Raw genomic sequence first — 18,970 nt, forward strand, 5'->3', positions numbered from 1 at the left:
GCTCCTTCTTCAGCACCACTTTTGCCTGCGTGCCGCCATGACAGTAATGGACTAAACCTCTGGAACTGTAAGCCAGCTTGAATTAAGTGTTTTCCTTTATAAGAGTTGCCTAAGACAATGTGTATACATGTTTCGCCTGCATAGTTTTACGTGCACCACTTGCATGCCTGGTCAGCATGGAGTGGTCAGAAGAGAGGGTTGGATCCTCTGGAACAGAAGTTACAGACAGTTGTACGTAAGTTGTCATGTGGCATCTGGAAATTGAACCTGGGTCCTCTGGAAGAATGACAAATGCTCTTGATCTACTGAGCAATCCCTTCAGGCCTCCTTGAAATTTTTATTACATTTCTTTATTTATTTATTGTGCACGAATGTGTGTGTGCATGTATACCTATAGCCACACGTGTGCCATGGTATTCGTGTAGAGGTCAGAGGACAACGTGTGGGAGTTGGCTCTCTCCTTCCACCGTGTGGGTTCTAGGGATCCCGTTCGGGTCATCAGGCTTGGCTGCAGGCTCACCAGCCTGATGTACATTGTTTAAAGTCGAAAACTGCAGTGTGGATGCCGGGTTACAGGGACCTGGGTGCGAACGAGGAGTTGGTTAGAAGGTCAACACTCTCATCTGGTACTAGGAACCCTGGTAAAGGAGACTAAAGTGAGCAGTGCATTTTAAGGATAGGGAGTCTACGGCATGTCAGTCCTGAACGACTGGGAAGAGCCCAGTGTTATCTTGTTACAAAGCCCCTGGCATGGTGCTTCCACATGTATAAGATGGCCAAGCAAATTAGCCAAGCAAACAGAGCCCCACCCCAACTCTGACTCAGGGGCTCTCGGTCACCACCAAGATTATCAATCAGCATTGCCATTTAACAGACAGAATCCATTTCCACATAGAAATACGCTTTGGTTGAATTAGGGGTTGGGTATCCGGGGACCCCCAGAATCCTTGGTCCCCAAGGAAACCACAGCCATGGAGAATAATGTTTTAGAGGAGCAAGATGACCAGTCCAGCACAGTCTTTCCCTGGCCAATAATTATATCCCTCAAGACTTCCAGAGCCCCATCTGGATAGACACACATGTACGCACGCATATGCACACACATGTACATGCACTGTTGCTGACGAGCTCGGCTTTCTAAGCAGCAAGCAAGAATCAGTCGAGTGATACACAGCTGACCCTCTCCCTCAGAAGCAACCCGCGCCTCTGGTGGCCTCGGGAGCATGCCACATTCAGATTTAGTGGTCAGTTAATTGTAGAACTCTTCCCCCTGTGGCCTAGTCTCCACCCAAGCCACAGACATGCATCAGGAGGAGAATTAAGCATGAAGGGTAGAACTCTGTGGTAGAGCACTTGCCTAGTGTGTTCAGTATCCTCTGTTCAGTCCCCAGCCAGAGGCAGGGACAGTCAACCTTCTGAGAGTTTCTGTTCGGTAACAGACCCTTGTCCCCTTAAAAAGTTGTGTCCTTCGGGAATAAGATCTGGGAGCCTGCTCTGGAAGAAGTTATAGGTGTATCAGTGAGGAAAAAAAGTAATTTCTGTCTGACCAAAAATATAACTTCAAGTACGTCGTCCTATAGAGCACGGGCCAGTTGAGTCAGTCTGATTTACTCTCCTGATTTCAGCACTCTTCACCACCCCCATGACATCTTTTGTTGAGCCCTCCTGCTGGCTCCCTCAATAGTGGGTCTCTTCACTTATATTCACTAAATATTGGTTCAAGAGTCATGCTTTTAATTTGTTAGAATATTATGCAGCAGTAGAGAGAGATGACTCAGCGGTTAAGAGCACTGGCTGCTCTTCCAGAGAACCTGGGTTCCAACCCCAGCACCTACATGGCAGCTCACAACCATCTGAAACTCCAGTTCAGTTCCAGGGATGCAATGCCCTCGCTGGTCTGCAAGGGCACCCAGCTTATAGATGATGCCAGACATACATGCTGGCAAAACACCCATATACTAAAAATAAATTAGTAAAATGCTGAAGCTGTGATCCTAGCACTTAGGAGACTGACACAGGTGGACTGCTGTGAATTCAAGGTGAGGCTGAGCTGTATGGTAAGTTCCAGGCCAACCTGGGCTATAGAGTGAGACCCTATCTCAAAACATAAATGCATGCCTGTATGCATACACACACACTAATATACATGTATGCACATACACATATACAGAGACAAATATAATTTATAGAGCAGTTGTCATTTTTAATAGCTTGTGATATTCCGTTTTGTGGTTATTATTAGTTAACCTGTCGCCATAGCCTTAGACACTTAGGATGTTCTGGTTCTGTGTTCTGTTTTGTGGTTAACCATTATTTAGCTAACCGGTCTTCCCAGCCTTAGACACTTAGGATGTTCTGGTTCTGCATCTGTGTGACTAATTCTGCAGTGAGACTCTTCCAGTTCTCTTAATTTTTTTAAATTGCACTTTACCTGGTGTGTGTGTGTGTGTGAGTGTGTGTGTGTGTGTGTGTGTGTATGTGTGTGTGTGTGTGTGACTGTGTGTGTGTGTGTATGTGTGTGTGTGTGACTGTGTGTGTGTGTGTGACTGTGTATGTGTGTGTGACTCTATGTGTGTGTGTGTGTGTGTGTGTGTGTATGTGTGTGTGTGACTGTGTGGAGCCCACATGGCAGGTGTGTAAATCAGAGTACAACTTTTGGGAATCTGTTTCCTCCTTCCACGATGTGAACCCCAGAAACTGAACTGAGGTTGTCATGTCTGGCAGCCACTGGGGAGTCTCACCAGCTCATAATTTTTCTGAGCATAATTTTTTTTCCTGTAGTTTGTATTTATTTCCTGCCTTTGATCACCTTTTCAAATATAGAATTGTCAGGACAAACCGTGTAAGCATGTCTAAGACAAGCAATTGTGGTGCCTGTCACACAGGCAGGATGGACGGGCATTCCAGGGAGTAAAACCAAAGAGACAGCACCTGGGCAGGGGTGGGGGGGGTGGGGTGGGAGGGTGACACTAACTGGCTGGGATGTGAATCTGTGACCTGGGACGGGTTGGGGAGACAGGTAGCCAGACTGGTACAGCTCAGCTCAGTGTCCTGAGTTAGATGCTCAGAGTGAGGAGGAGCCATCCACAGAGTGAAATGACTGAAGTGATGTGTCAGGACCTACGTTCTTAGAAAACAAATTTGGGGGGGGGGTGAATCCTGACACAGTGCCTGTGAAGGCGGGGCCTGAACTGGAGCAGTGACAGGCATGGAAATGGGGGGTGTGGGGGGGAGGAGCTGTTTAGAGAGGCTCAGTCGGCTCAGTGGGCGTTGTGGTCAGTGTGTCTCCACATCATACGCTCCCCTTCCCTTTTTTGTTCATTCATTTCTTTTCATTTGTTTGTAATCTGTGATGTGGGCTTCTTAGCACACTGCAAGGCGTGCAGAGCACTCACAGAATTTATTGCAGTCAGGATAGAAGAGACTGATCTGCCAAGGCCCAGAGCTCACATCCAAGAGGACCAACAACACCACTGACAAAAAAAGAAAAGACACAAGGTCCACATTCCCGGGACGTGACAGGACATTCTTACAAAATTCGCCAGACTAAATTGTAGTGACTACTCTCGTCTCTGTATCCACAAAACCAGACCTCCAGTGTGGCTTTGCCAAGAGGACACAGTTCAGCCTCCTGGACCTCACAACTAACCCCCCACTGAGTTCACAGCCTGGCTCAGGATCCTTGTCTGCTAGAAGGTTTGGCTGACTTTTGTCTGAACCTCTAGGGAGGGGTTGAAGTGGCTCCTGATTCACAGGTGCAAAAAACACCCAAGCCTAAGATCCCCTGGCTGTGGGCTGCACCACCTCATCCCCCACAATGCCTGCTTGGGTTTTCTAGGCACTCTTCTCTAGCTTGTCTCCACACTGGAAGGAGCATTTCTGCTCTACTGAATTTCCTTCCCTTAAGACAAGTTCTGGGTTCAGGTTCTACATGTGAAACCAAAGAGCCAGACGGTCTCGTGGATAACTATTCACACGGACCCCTACCCCAGCACATATCAGTTGGCCACCCCTCGCTCCAGAAGTAGACACAAGGAACAAAAGATGACCAGATTGGCTTTCCCTTTGGAAGAAGAGGGTGCAAGTGACACTTGAATTCTGTAAAACCATACCTGCTCTGACCCAAGCAAATGGAAGTAAGCCAGGGAGTGTGGTCAGCGTGAGCTACTACATGGGGAAGGCCTCACTCTCGGGCAAGAGGCTGGAGGAGCCATGTCTGGCTTGCTGTTTCTTTGGTATGAGGTTCCCATCACACAGTGTCTTGATGCACACTTGGCTCCTGAGAGCTGACATAGACCAACCTTAGAACACCAATAAGTCTCCCTGGAAGTTGAGTGTGCCTCAGGGGCTAGAGAGATGGCTCTCTAGAGCACTTGCTGTTCTTAAAGAGAACCCAAGTTAAATACCCAGTACCCACATGAGGCAGCTTACAACCTCTTATAACTCCAGCTCCAGGGAATCCAACACCTTCTTCTAGCCTCTGGGGATACCTGCATGCGTGTGGCACCCATAAACACAGATACACACACATCTATAAATAAAAATTAGCAAGTGTGCTTCGATGATATAAGGCCTCCAACTGCATATGACTCAGATTAGAAATGACATCACATCATGAATGAATTTTTTTTTGAGGCTGTCCTGGAACTCACTCTGCAGACCAGGCTGGCCTCGAACTCACCAAGATCCGCCTGTCTCTGCCTCCCGAGTGCTGGGATTAAAGGCGTGTGCTACCAACGGCAAGCTTTGAATGAATTCTTTTGACAGGTTAGGCACCGCTGTGAGACCCAAGACTGTGGCTTAGCCCATGTGTGGTCTGCAATCTATTGGTAAAAACTCATCTTGAGCAAATGATCCCATATTAAGTAACATATTGAGTTAGCACTCAGAAGTCTCGCTGCTTGAGAAACACCCCATGTTCTTTATTGCAGAACCAGAATGCAAGGTGGAGAAGATCGCCGTCTAATTTTGGAATGTGATGTGTCCTGACATTTCTCACCATGCTTTTGTTCAGTTTGGGATATTTGAAATCAGGGTCGCTATCGTTATAGCCCTTCCAAGAGGTGCCCCCCCACCCCGCCCCATCTCATGGTTTCACTTCTGTGTTGCCTTCTAGGTGGTCTTCGAGGCCTTGCACAATCTGGAGCCCCGTGGCTACGTGGTGGGGTGGATCATCGCCATCAGTTTGCTGGTGGGAATCCTCATCTTCCTGCTGCTGGCTGTGCTGCTGTGGAAGGTGAGTCTGGCACCCATAGGTGCCTGCAGATTTCCCACCCAGGACACTGGGTCACAGGTCTCCCCAGGGCTGCGGAACCTAGGAAGAAAGCGGTTGCCCCTCACAGTACAGGTACAGAGGGGGGTTCAGCGCCCCCTTTAGGCAGAGGGTGAAATCTTGCCTCCTCTTGGATCACTTTAGAGAGAGAAAAGGGACCTCAATCACCTCATTTTGTCTGTCCTCAGAAAATCAACCCCATCCAGAAGGGTTTCTGCTGTCATTGCTTCAGGAGATCAGCCTGGTTCCCATAAGATGTTTGCTCCTGCATGGGTGATATGTCTGCAAGCCGTGCTTTTCCTAGAGTCCTAGACTGTAGCTGTAGAGAATGTATCAACCTGGAAGGGGAATGAAGAGCTTAGGTACTGTGGATTTTTAGGTGGATACTCATTAAGAGGCAAGCAGAAAAAAAGGAAAAATAATAATAATAAAATAAAATAGAGACAAGCAGAGTCTGACCCAGAGATAAGGAAGCACACAACGAAGGCAGTGGTGTCAGGCTTTCACCATGCTTTGGTGCAAATGAATAACCGGTGCTCTTTGGCAAAGCCGTTTTTAAATGCCAGTTATAGGAACAATCTCTAGAGTATTGTGGGTGGATGCTTTAAATCCAAATACTTAACTTCTTTGGGGTTAGAAAACAATACATATGCAGTGATAAAACATGATAACATTAATAAAGAAAAAAATGTTATCCGGCATCTAGAGGTTACATCTTGGAGCTAAGTGTGATGATCATGGCTTTGTCTCCATCTTGACCTGTTTCTCTGCGTGCATTGTCATGAGTGAGGCTTTCTCATAGGCTCAGCTGATTCTTGGACAATTTGTCAGTTAAGTTATCCAGATATATCCTCAGTGTATGTTCAGGTGAAGTACTTTTGAATTGAAAGCCATGGGTTCGGTTCCTGTGTGTGCACACTCACAGACTCGTGAGTGTGTGTGTGTGTGTGTGTGTGTGTGTGTGTGTGTGTACACATGTGCCATGGCCCACATGTGTGGGTTAGAGGGACAACTTTCAGAGTCCCTCCTCTCCTTCTGCCATGTTTGTTACAGGGACAAAACACTGCCAAGCTTGGTGGCAGGCATCTGTGCCCCCTGAATGATCTCGAGACACAGTTTCTCGTTGTCCTGGAGCTCACAGATTAGGCTAAAATGGCTGGCCAGGAAGCAGTGGGAGACTGCCTGTCTCTCCTACCCTGCACTGGGATGTAAATCAGTGCCACCATGCCTGGCGTTTTTACACAGGTTCTGAATGTCAGACCTTCATGCTTGCCCTGGAGGCACTGTACCAATGGAGACATCTCCTCCGCCTCTGCAGGTTCAGCTCTCAACCTGGAAAAATTCATGAATAATAGATACAGTTTACACACCCCCATCTTACACACCCCCATCTTACACACCCTCATCTTACACACCCTCATCTTATACACCCTCATCTTACACACTCCTATCTTACACACCCCATCTTACACACCCTCCTATCTTACACACCCCCATCTTATACACCCTCATCTTACACGCCACCATCTTACACACCCCCATCTTACACACCCCCATCTTACACACCCTCATCTTACACACCCTCATCTTACACGCCCCCATCTTACACACCCCCATCTTACACACCCCCATCTTACACACCCCCATCTTACACGCCCCCATCTTACACACCCCATCTTACACACCCCCATCTTACACACCCCCATCTTACACACCCCATCTTACACCCCCATCTTACACACCCCCATCTTACACACCCCCATCTTACACACCCCCATCTTACACACCCCATCTTACACACCCCATCTTACACACCCCCATCTTACACACCCCCATCTTACACACCATCTTCATCTTACACACCCCATCTTACACACCCCATCTTACACACCCCCATCTTACACACCCCCATCTTACACACCCTCATCTTACACACCCTCATCACACCCCATCTTACACACCCCATCTTACACACCCCCATCTTACACACCCCCATCTTACACACCCTATCTTACACACCCCATCTTACACACTCCTATCTTACACACTCCTATCTTACACACACCCATCTTACACACCCTCATCTTACACACCCCCATCTTACACACCCTCATCTTACACACCCTCATCTTATACACCCCCATCTTACACACCCCATCTTACACACCCTCATCTTACACACCCTCATCTTACACACCCCATCTTACACACCCCATCTTACACACCCCCATCTTACACACCCCCATCTTACACACTCCTATCTTACACACTCCCATCTTACACACTCCTATCTTACACACTCCTATCTTACACACACCCATCTTACACACCCTCATCTTACACACCCCCATCTTACACACCCTCATCTTACACACCCTCATCTTATACACCCCCATCTTACACACCCCATCTTACACACCCTCATCTTACACACCCTCATCTTATACACCCCATCTTACACACCCCATCTTACACACTCCCATCTTATATGCCCTCGAATGTCAGATATCCTTGTAAATCTCTCCCTGTGTTGTTAGGAGCCCACTTCCAGCCATGTCATAATGACAGTGCTAACTCTGTAGTCTACAGTTCCCCAGCCCCAGAATCAAGGTTGCCCCTGGTTGTCCATATCTTGTAACAATGCCACGGTTGATAACCTTAGAGCCAGAAAGGTGCACAAATCCTACACTGTGTCCTCAGAATGCAACCCTAGGGATGGAGTCATGGAGGGATGTAGTCAACGGTGTAAATTGCCTTCCTGAAATGCTACCTCCATTCACCCTCCCACCATGGGTTTAGCAAAGTGTACACTTTCCTGTGTATTTGCCAACAGCAGATATTTCCTCTTTTTTAATCTTCCAATTTGTCCCTTGTTTACCCTACACAGCCAGATAGACTCTTAACACTCCCTCATCTCCAGCCCCAGAGTCTTCCTGCTGAGAGGGCCTGTGGCCTGTGGGTGGAGAACAAGGCTCAGTGTTTGGAATCTGCAAAGGCCTGTGGAGGGTAAGGGGAGGCGGCTCCCTTCATGAGGGCTTTTGGAATGAGAAGAAAGCCCTCTTGCTCCAGCCACATGGGCCCAGACACAGAGCAGGGAGTGTGACAGCCATCACATTCCCCTTCATGGTCTGCATGACCTCTTTGTGGCTACCCCGCTGAGCTCACTGCCACACCACCCATCACCTGTGCTCACTCCCCCAACCTCCTCACCCCCCACCCCATCTCTTCCCACCTGCCTCTGCTGAGGTCACTTTGCTTTTGTCCCATTTCCTAAGAGGGACTGTGGTGATAGACCATGTTCCCTGATAAGAGCCACACACACATAGGCTGCACTCCATAGCCTCATTCCTGCAGTAGGGAACTGAAAGACAACCTTGTATACACCGCACCATGGGCCCTTTGTTCTTCTTTGAAGGGAATGGAGAGGATACACATACTTCTCTCTTTGTCAAAAATATTATTGCATAGAACTTGCAATCCCCCATCATGGTTATGAGTCTAATACCAGGTGGTGAGGGTTCAGGGTGGGCTAGGGCTCGGCAAGTTAAGCCTTGTTATCTCTGTGCCTTGTTGGTACTTGGATCAGTGTACATGCAGGCAAAACGTATGCTGCTTTCTGATACCCAACAGAGCTGACTGCTCCTTCTTGATCTCCATAGCCTTCTCACACTTCCCTTCCTGCCTCTCAGTTTTGTGGAAAACTCTTGGTTGAGATGAGGTGCAGGAGTTGGTTGACTGTCGACACTTGATGACCATTGATACTTGATGACTGTTGACACTTGATGACTGTTGACAGACACTTGATGACTGTTGACAGACACTCATGACTGTTGACACTTGATGACTATTGACAGATACTCATGACTGTTGAGACTTGATGACTGTTGACAGACACTTGATGACTGTTGACAGACATTTAATGACTATTGACAGACACTTGATGACTTTTGACACTCATGACTGTTGACACTCTTGACTGTTGACACTCATGACTGTTGACACTCTTGACTGTTGACACTTGATGACTGTTGACACTCATGACTGTTGACACTTGATGGCTGTTGACTGGGGACTTTGTTACAAGAACCTTCATCTTTCTCTAAGTCCATGACCATATGTGATGTCTACCTTCTTGAATCCTGTCAGCTGAGAGACCTCAGGATTTCTGGTCACCTGGGAGTGTGTGTTTGAGTGTTAAAATGAGCACTGCAGAGACACCTCTGCAGTGGCCCTCAACCTGTTCTAGGTGGCCTTCTGGTTTCCAGCCTTATCTTTGTCAATTGGTTTTCCTTATGTGCTTCTAGTCTTGGCTCTCCATCCTGCTCCCATGCCTCAAAGGGACTTTTCTCAACTAAGATGTTATTTCAGTACTAACATGGGTTTGGTCCAGGAGGGTGAGGTATGCACATACACACACACACACACACACACACACACACACACACACACACTCAGGCACACACAGGCACATGTATATACTCAGGCACACATACACATTAAATTAATTAATTTTAGAAAGTAAAGGGGGTGGCTGGTGAGATGGCTTAGCCAGTAAAGGTGCTTGCTGCCAAGTCTGACAAGCCAAGAGATCTGACTCCCACAAGCTGTCCTCTGATCTCCATATATATACTGTGGCATGCACACAAAAATGACATGTTAAACAAAAATTAATTAAATTTTTAAAAATCTTGGTACAGTCTTTATATCAGAGGGTTGTCCATGGCATGGCATATGATCCCCTGGATCCAAACAAGAGAAACAAGTGGCATGGGGAGTCTTTTAGGAAAAGCAAATGTCTTTGTTGAAGACCGACTAATATAGTAAGTCTAGGAGAGGTTGGAAAAAGCAAGTGAAATGAAGGATTATTTTCAAGACTTACATTCCCTACCATGTTACACTACCGACATTTTGTCAACTCTAATTCCTACATCCACAGCCTAAGAATAATGCATTGTGAGTATTGAGTAGCAATTCAATGTCACACCCATGGCACTGTGCAGAGAAACCAGCTGAAAACTGGCTTAAGTCCAGCCTGGCATCTGACTTGTTAGACCTCACCAGTTTGGGCTTATTACCATATTTTATATGTAATCCCCTCCACTCTCTCCAGGGATATCACTGGCTGGCACCTGCCACCCAGCTGACCTGGAGACATACCTCTAAGAACACATAAGGAACAGATGGCCGGAGGTCAGGCCCTCTTCATCTACTAAATTCCCCTCTGTTATTTTTTAGTTTTGTAAGAGATTATTTTGTGGGGAGCTGTGGGGGAAACAGTGTTGGTCAGAGGACAGGTTGCAGGAATGAGTTCTCTTTCCTCCATGCGGGTCCCGGGGATTAAACTCAGGTCGTCAGGCTTAGCAGCAAGCTCCTTTACCCACTGAAACACCTTGTGGGGGCCCTGAGTTCCCTTTCAGAGTACCTCCCAAAACTATGTGATCTAAACACAAATGCTGGCATGACACTGAAAGCTCCATACCTTCATTGTCCACAATACATGCTCGATGCTCACTGGGTGGCCAAAGCCTTTATTCAGGAGGTAGCACTGGGTCCCTTCTAGGTGGCATACCCAAGTAACTGGGCAGAGGCAAACAACAGACCTCAGACCATTTTGAAACCCTCTGAGAAAGGCGCTTAAGTGGCAGGGATCAGCAAACAATACTTGGCCTAGTTCACTGGCCCCTGACCCTTGTGACATGTGCTCTGTGGGGTTCCTGTCTATCTGAAATACAAACCCCTCGGGATTCCACAAAGGCCTTCTCCAGGGCTAAGTCTTAGTCGTCCCTGCCCTTGCTCTCAGCCCATCCAGCACCCACCCACACACCCAACCCTGCTATTACTGCTCCCCAGAACCTTCCTCAAGGGCCTGCTGATGGCTCAGACTCTCACACTTGGCAGCAAAAGGACCTGGCTCCAAACAAAATCCACAGCAGGGCCCCAAGTTAAGCAGAGTCCTGAAATGGATCCTAATCGGCCTTCTCAGAGCTGAGCCGTCCTCGGACACTGGGAAATGTAATTTAAACTTGATGTGTGAGGATTACGGTAGCCTGCCAAACCCCCGCACAAGGAAGACTTTGAAACATGAAACTCTTTCAAGGGAGAAAATCCAAAAGCATCCCTTCTCCATTGCTTCAGCTCCTGGCTGGGTTGGGAGACACCCCAGCACGGTGCCTCTTCCGAGAGGCCCGTTTATGGGAAGGTTAAACTGCTCAGAGGTGCAACAGCGTGGGCTAGCCTGTCTGAGAAACAAACACCTTCAACTCATTAACACCAGCAAAGCAGAGAGAGAGAAAAAAAATATGCTCAGCCATTTGCCCTTTAGAACAAAAATACCTCCCTGAATCCCTCTACCATTTTCCTGAGTCCGTCCCTGCTTGTTTGCAGTTTGCCAGACACACAGGCCACCTCTTCAGTGAAGGAGAGCGTCCACTGCCCTCAACCAAGGACCCTCTGTCTCTTTTCTTTTCCTTCCTGATTGACACTTTTTCAAAACTAGATGATTTGAAACAGAGTGCCATTGTTTTGTCAGGAAGATCCAGTTCTGCCTGGTCTAGTGACAGAGAAGCAGAGTCAGAGAGAGTTTGGCTACCCCGCTGACAACAGCTAGTTGGAGGCCTTCATCAGCTGTAACCCTTCCAAGAGCCGTGTATTCTAGAGCTTTCTTAGAAAGGGTGGTTTGTATGGGTGGAGAACATCACTTATGACTCACAGTGAAAGTGCTTAGCAATGGACATCTGCCTAGTGTCACAGAGAACATGCAAGGTGAGGCAGACACTCCAGAAGGGTCACCTCCTTGCTTCCAATACAGACTGAGAAGACCCATCCCTACTTTTCAAAAGAGTGTATAGCCATGTGCACACATGTACACACACATGAACAACCGCCCCCCCCCCCAAGCAGGAAAAACCATGTGCCAGTGACGTGTGGTGGGGCTGGTTTATATTTGGAGATAAATATTGGTCTGATACTGTGTCCTCAACATCTTGAGATGGAGACGTGCTCTGTAAACAGCCAAGTAACTAAGAAGTCAATAAACACAAGGTCCTAAGCTAGTCCAATGGAAGGAAGAGCATGCCCAGTGTCACTGGGATGGCTGCCCAAGAAACACCCCAAAGGCCAAAGGCCAGTGCACAGAGAGGCACCCCAAGAGACCAGATGCCTGGAAGTGTCTTGCCATTCTGATAAGGGCTGGCCTGGGACTGAGTACCCCAGAACTGGGTAGGTTCTGATCTCTTCTTTGGGATTCGTTGACTACCCAGCACCCACCTAACAGGGCAACTGAGAAAATCTGCTGCTTTGCCGGATTTCCATCAGGCTTGGAGACACATTGTGTTAGTCTACGGGAGGCATCTGGGTTACTGTCAGGACCAGGAGGTTCCTCTGCTTCTCCCAGCCTCCAGCTGAACAAACCTTGAAGCTAGTCATGAAGTCTCCTCGCAGGGCAGTTTCTCCTGCAAACAGGGTAATTATAAACAAAACATCTGACCCGTCCTGGAACACAAGCCTTGGAAGATTCCAGAAAGGGTTAGGCAGAAACAACTGGGTGGAAGTGTGAGGTCGCAATGGGTACAGTGTATGCTTGTTATTAATCATTTCCCAGAAGTCTCAGGGTGGGCTTATTTGGCAGCCCAAGACTTCCCAGAATTCCTCTCAAATACCCAGGCATGCTAATAAAAGCAGGTATGTGTGCCCAAAGAAGGAGAAAAGAATATCAATTCTTGCAAATTGTTAGGCATTTCATAATTCACTCTGTTCAGTCAGGCAGTTGTGGCACACGCCTTTAATCCCAGCACTTGGGAGACAGAGGCAAGTGATCTCTGAGTTCAAGGCCAGCCTGGTCTACAGAATGAGTTCCAGGACAGCCAGGGCTACACAGAGACCCTGTCTTGAAAAACAAATAATAATAATAATAAATAATAATAATAATTCTCTCTCTGCTTTACACTATATCCATACCTTAACATGAGACTGAAAATTTATATTTGGTCCTTGAGGTTTGCTAAGATTAACCTGAAGCGTTCTTAGCATACAAATGTCACCATATGAGGCGGTGGCTAAGTTCTTTAGTCTGATTGTACTAGACTTTTTTCAATGTGTATCAAACATGTATCAAAACATCGTGTTTAGTACCTTACACTTATTTTAAAATCTGTCAACCATGCCTCAAGCTCTTTAGTACTTAGTGTTAGGAATTGATCCTAGGACCTAATGCAGCCCAAAAAGCAACCACCCAGCCCTGGAAAAGGCTTTTTAAAAGTAAAATGTACCATGCTACTGCTTCTTCGGGTGTTAATAATAGGGTCAATTTTGTTTTTACTATGTGTTGAATTTGTGTATTTCCCTTCAATATTTGGGTTCTCAGCCAGGCCTGGTAGTATACACCTTTAGTCCCGGCACTCAGCAGCAGAGGCAGGTGAATCTCTGAGTTTGAGGTCGGCCTGGTCTACACAGTAAGTACCATGCCAGCCAGAGCTACATAGTGATACTCTGTCTTAAGTGTGCATGTGTATGTGTGTGAGTGTGTATGTGTGTGAGTGTGTGTATATGTGTGAGTGTGTATATGTGTGTGAGTGTGTGTGTGTCTGTGTGTGTGTGTGTATGTGTATGAGTGTGTGTATGTGTGTGTCTGTGACTGTGAGTGTGTGTGTGTGTGTGTGTGTGTGTGTGTGTGTGTGTGTGTGTGTGTGTGTGCGCGCGCTGCTGGGAACAGAAGCCATGGCCCTGTGCATACTAGGTAGGTGCTACACCATTAAGTCATTCCCAAGTCCTCCGTTTTGTTCTGGTAGCTTTCACTTCATCTGCCTGACAATCTGGGTTTGTTAGAATAAAACACTCTGCTGCCATCTGTTGGGAAATGGTCCTTGTAGACCGTTCTGTCTGTGATACCGGGCAACCCTGAGCTCCTATGCACAGCCTGTCCTGCCCGAGTCAGCCTTCTTTAGCCACAGAATGCACTGTGTTGAAAGAAATGGCCTTTTGGAGAAGACACACACACACACACACACACACACACACACACATACACAAACACATGTATTCATAAACACACAAAGAGACATGCACAGACACATACAAACATACACACAGACATACACAGACATACCCACACAAAGATACCCATAAAGACACACACACACACACACACAGTGACCCAGGAGCAGAATGTCACAAGTCTCCTTGAATAGTGCTCCAGTCACAGTCACCTGGGGCTACCGATGGATGGAATCACTACACCATCAGCAGCCAGAGTCGGGCCAACAATACTTCTTTGTTATATCCATGTTTAGTTTCATGATTGGGTTGTTCTAGTTTCATTTCTGTTGATGTGATAAAAGCTCCTCCACCTAACCCCCTAAAAAGTAACTTAGGGGAGAAATGGTTTGTTCTAGCTCACAATTCCAGGCTGTGACCCATTATTGCTGGGAAGTCAAGGCTGTGGGAATCTGAACCCGCCAGTCGCATCACACAGCATCTATGTAGCATCCATGGTCAAAAGCAGAGAGAAATGAGTGTCTGCATGCTTGAGCTCAGCGCTCTGGGCACTTCCTCAGTCCAGGATCTCATGCCTAGGGAATGGTTCTACCCACAGTGGGCCGGGTCTCCCGTATCAGTTAACAATGAAAACAAACCCTCACGAGCCAACCCAATACAGTCCCTCACTGAGGGTCTCTTCTCAGGCGATTGCTTGCCTATAAGCATAGGCAAGTGCCCTATGCTTATAATTCCAGTGCTGGGGAGACTGTCTGACAGTGTGAACCATAACAGATTTTCTCAGACCCTTGCATGTTCTCCTCGGGAGGTCTCTGTTCCTTCCCTGCCTTCAAACTGCACAGCCTTGTGGAGCCTGCTGGAATCCAGTAGCAGGTTTCCTTGACGATGTGGTGAGGCAGCCCTCATCTTCAACTAGGCCAGTGGAGCCCCCTTCGGCAGAGAAGATGGGTGGTGTCACAGGAGAATCCCTGATCTCTAGCTGCTTCTCTGCCTTGCAGGAGCTCGTGGCCATCCCTAACTCTCATTCCAGGAAAGCCCATGCCCTCTCCTGGCCTGACCTACACAGGCACTGCACGCTCATGGTGCAAAGCCCTCATGTACATAAAAAGAGATATGTTTTATAAAGAGGGGCCTCTCCATACCAGAAAACTGAGTCAAGATCACCACCCATAAGGCATGCCCAGAAACCCACCTCCCAGATGATTCTAGATTCTGTCAGGCTACAAAAAGTGGCTTAAACACAGGACAGCAGCAACTGTAATGACTGTGTGAGATAAGCCAGGCATTCGTCTCACCAAGTGTGAAGAGACACGGAGCAAATGCAGCTTCAGGGCAGGGGGAGAAGAAAAGTGCCGAAGAAAACCCTAAATCATCATGCAGAGCCAAGGGGAACCCATGCCGTTGACTCCAGCATAGATATCATGGATGCCACAGATATGAGAGAAAGTTCTAGATGACAGTGAGGTGGAATGCGATCCCTGGGTACTTTGAAAAGTTTGTTGTGTGAGAGCAATATTTGTCAAATGAGTCCTCAGGTGGCCGATGTCTCTTGGGACATTAATAAGTTTGTATAAGGATTGAGGTTATGACTTCGCTGGCAAAGGCTTTCCACACAAGCACAGGGACCTGTGTCCATCCCCAGCACCTGTATAAACCAGGCAAGTGCCCTATGCTTATAATTCCAGTGCTGGGGAGACTGTCTCAGATCCCCAGAGCTTACTGGTCAGGCTGGCCTACTCAGCGCCACCCAGGCCACCGAGAGACTTGTTTCAAGAATCAAAGTGGAGCCGGGCAGTGGTGGCGCATGCCTTTAATCCCAACACTCAGGAGGCAGAGGCAGGCGGATCTCTGTGAGTTTGGGGTCAGCCTGGTCTACAAAGCTACACAGAGAAACCCTGTCTCAGAAAAAAAAAAATCAAAGTGGATAGCTCTGAGGAACAGCATCTGATTCTGACCTCCACACACAAACACATTTATACACATACACTTACACACACAAACACATAAACACACATACACACACAAACACATTTATACACATACACACAAACACATAAACACATATACACAAACATATAAATGCATACACAGGTAAATACACATCCACATAAACACTATACACACAAACACATATACACATAAACCCTATACATATAAACAAACACATATGCACATAAACACATATGCAGATGTACACATAAACACACAAACATAAACACATACATACATAAACACATATTCGGGAGAAGAAACAGCAAATATCTCAAGAAACGCTGGCTCACCCCACCCAGAGGTCAAATCCTTTGCTATCCTATGGTCTATCACAAATGCTAGAAAATGCAGCTTTTTCCAAACTTGACTGACCAGGACATGCTTATCTTTTTCTTCACTCAAAAAAGAAAAAAAAAAAAAAACTTTGAAAAACACCCAGTAACTGGTGTTCCCGGGCACCCAGTTTGGGGAACAGTTTTCCAGAAGCTTCTTCAGTGAACAGCTTGCTGGGAGCTAGACCACAGGAAGTCAGTGTGGTTTGAAAAGTGGATCCAAGTAACTCTTTGCTTGCCAGTATGTTTTCTAAAAACAGTCTCACCTGAAACACTCTCCTGGCTTCCCCGTGCCTGGGAAGGGCTGGGTCCTGCCTCCTCATAGCTCAGGATTCCTGAGAACCCAGCCAGTCCTAACCCAGAGCCTCTTCTACTTGTCTTTCAGATGGGCTTCTTCCGCAGAAGGTACAAAGAAATCATCGAAGCTGAGAAAAACCGGAAAGAGAATGAAGATGGTTGGGACTGGGTCCAAAAAAACCAGTGACCCACCGTGCCAGTCATATGATGCCCTCATGTTCCCATCACCAGCCTGTGGTCCCTGATCTTTGTATCTTCCATATTTGGAAGAAAGAAATCTTCTCCAGATTTTTCGGAGGCCCCACTGATGCTGTTCTTTTCCTCATACTGTCAAGCCCGGTGCCGACCTGAGATGGCCACCTCCAGCCAGGTCTCATGACTGGGGCCACCACCACTTCCCTTTACAAACAAACTCAGAACTTCGGAAAGACAAGCTACAGAGCAAAGCAATATTTATGGATACAACATTGTGTGGTCAACCCTCAGGGGAAAACTGTTACCTAAAAGTATTTTTTATAAATGTAAGCCTTTTATATTGATTGTGTCTTTATATTTGTATCGATGTTTTATTGTTTCTATTAAATAGTTCTATAATTCACTCAAGCACTGAAATCTTGGACATTTATGTACCTGCATACGAATTTTAAAAGAGAAAGGACTTACTGTACTTTGGAACTTGCTGTTTTAAAAAAACAAGAGACCTCGTGAAATGAATCCACCAAGCTGGGAGTACTGCAAAAAAGCACCATGGATATAACAAGACCACCTAAGACATTTCCCATTGTTGGCACCTGGAGTCAAGTTCAGAGCACTTGAAGAAGTTATCAGTGCTTTCTCTTACGGACCTCTCACTGGGAGACTCTGAAAAGCCTGGTTTCCTCACTGCGGATGCTCTGTGCCTCCCTGATGCACAGCAGCGGGCACTCCACCCCCTGGAGTCAGCAAGCCCCGGATAGACAACTGGTCAACCTCAGAATACCATCTCATCCCAGACACTGTGCTCCAGGATTCAAAGCCCAGGACTGAAGCTGTGCTCCCTCAGCAAAGACCTGTGTCTGTGTGTGTGAGGTGTTACCTTGTGATGTCACTACAGCTCACTCTTGCTGGCCCCAAATGGTGGTATTGCAGATTCCTTCCCAGAGAGGATAGTCCCACTTGATTTATGTTTATGTCTTAGGTGCGATTCTCAAGGGTCAAAACCTGGAATCAGGATTTGGGTGCAAGTAAGTTATTGAGGAAGTCTTCCCAGAAGCTAGCAGTGAGGAAGTAGGGGATAGAATACAGGAAAGTTTGGGAAGCCAATAAACAATGTCACTTTAGGGAACAACCCACAAACAAGGTGGCTTCAGCCTAGTTGGATCTGGTCAGCAAGTCAGGCTCAGAGTACCCTAACTAGATGTCAGGAAGCTGGGCTTTTGTGGTCCCATGCCTGCAGGGGATGTAAACTTTCTGCCCTTGGTGGTTGTTGACAAGATGACTCTGTCCCCTAGAGAACAGCTTCTTGGGCACCCTCAACTGGGGAAACCCAGAAATCATGCAAAGAACTCTAAACCAAGAGCTTTGGTGTTCCCCTCTCCCCAACAAGCAAATGCCATCTTCATCATTGAGAAACCCAAAAAGCCACAAGTCAAAGCTGGTCCTAGAAGTCAAATGGTGCATCTGACTCTGGAATGGAGACAGGGTCACTGCAAGGCTGGGACAGCCCAGGAAACAAGTGCACACCCAGTTCATAAATGTTATCAAAAGAAATAAGGGAAGAAGTCTCAGCTTTACCAGCTGTGTACAGCCTGGACTGTGGGTCCGGCATGTGCAGGCTGCTGGTGATCTCCAGAGAACACAGCCTCAGGGTAGTAAGCCATCCCACAGTAGGTGTGGAGTGTGGATTCTCCAAGAGCCCCATTGGCAGCTGTCCTGTAATGATGATGGTGTGTGTGAGACTCGTATCGTGATTTGCTTTAATAAATTTTTTTATTTGCGATTCCTAGGTGGTGAGACCACTGCAGCACCATCTGCAGTTTTAGCCAAATGCATCTGTCCTCACTGGCCTGCCTCCTGCAGAGGGTATGGCTTCATCGGGGTCAGAGGA

At 47.2% G+C, this 18,970-nt stretch overlaps 1 protein-coding gene across 1 annotated transcript in view; it reads left to right on the forward strand.

The window, feature by feature from the left end:
- Itga9 (integrin subunit alpha 9) overlaps window positions 1-18,770 on the forward strand; it is a 295,174-nt gene extending 276,404 nt beyond the window's left edge. The window contains exons 27-28 of the mRNA XM_027415345.2: window positions 5,117-5,236; window positions 16,973-18,770. Coding sequence (XP_027271146.1) covers window positions 5,117-5,236; window positions 16,973-17,071 — 219 coding nt within the window. The 3' untranslated portion in view covers window positions 17,072-18,770. The remainder of the gene's footprint in view (window positions 1-5,116; window positions 5,237-16,972) is intronic.
- Window positions 18,771-18,970: the final 200 nt, after the last annotated feature.

The sequence above is a fragment of the Cricetulus griseus genome, chromosome 4, assembly GCF_003668045.3.
Source record: "Cricetulus griseus strain 17A/GY chromosome 4, alternate assembly CriGri-PICRH-1.0, whole genome shotgun sequence".
NCBI lineage: Eukaryota > Metazoa > Chordata > Mammalia > Rodentia > Cricetidae > Cricetulus > Cricetulus griseus.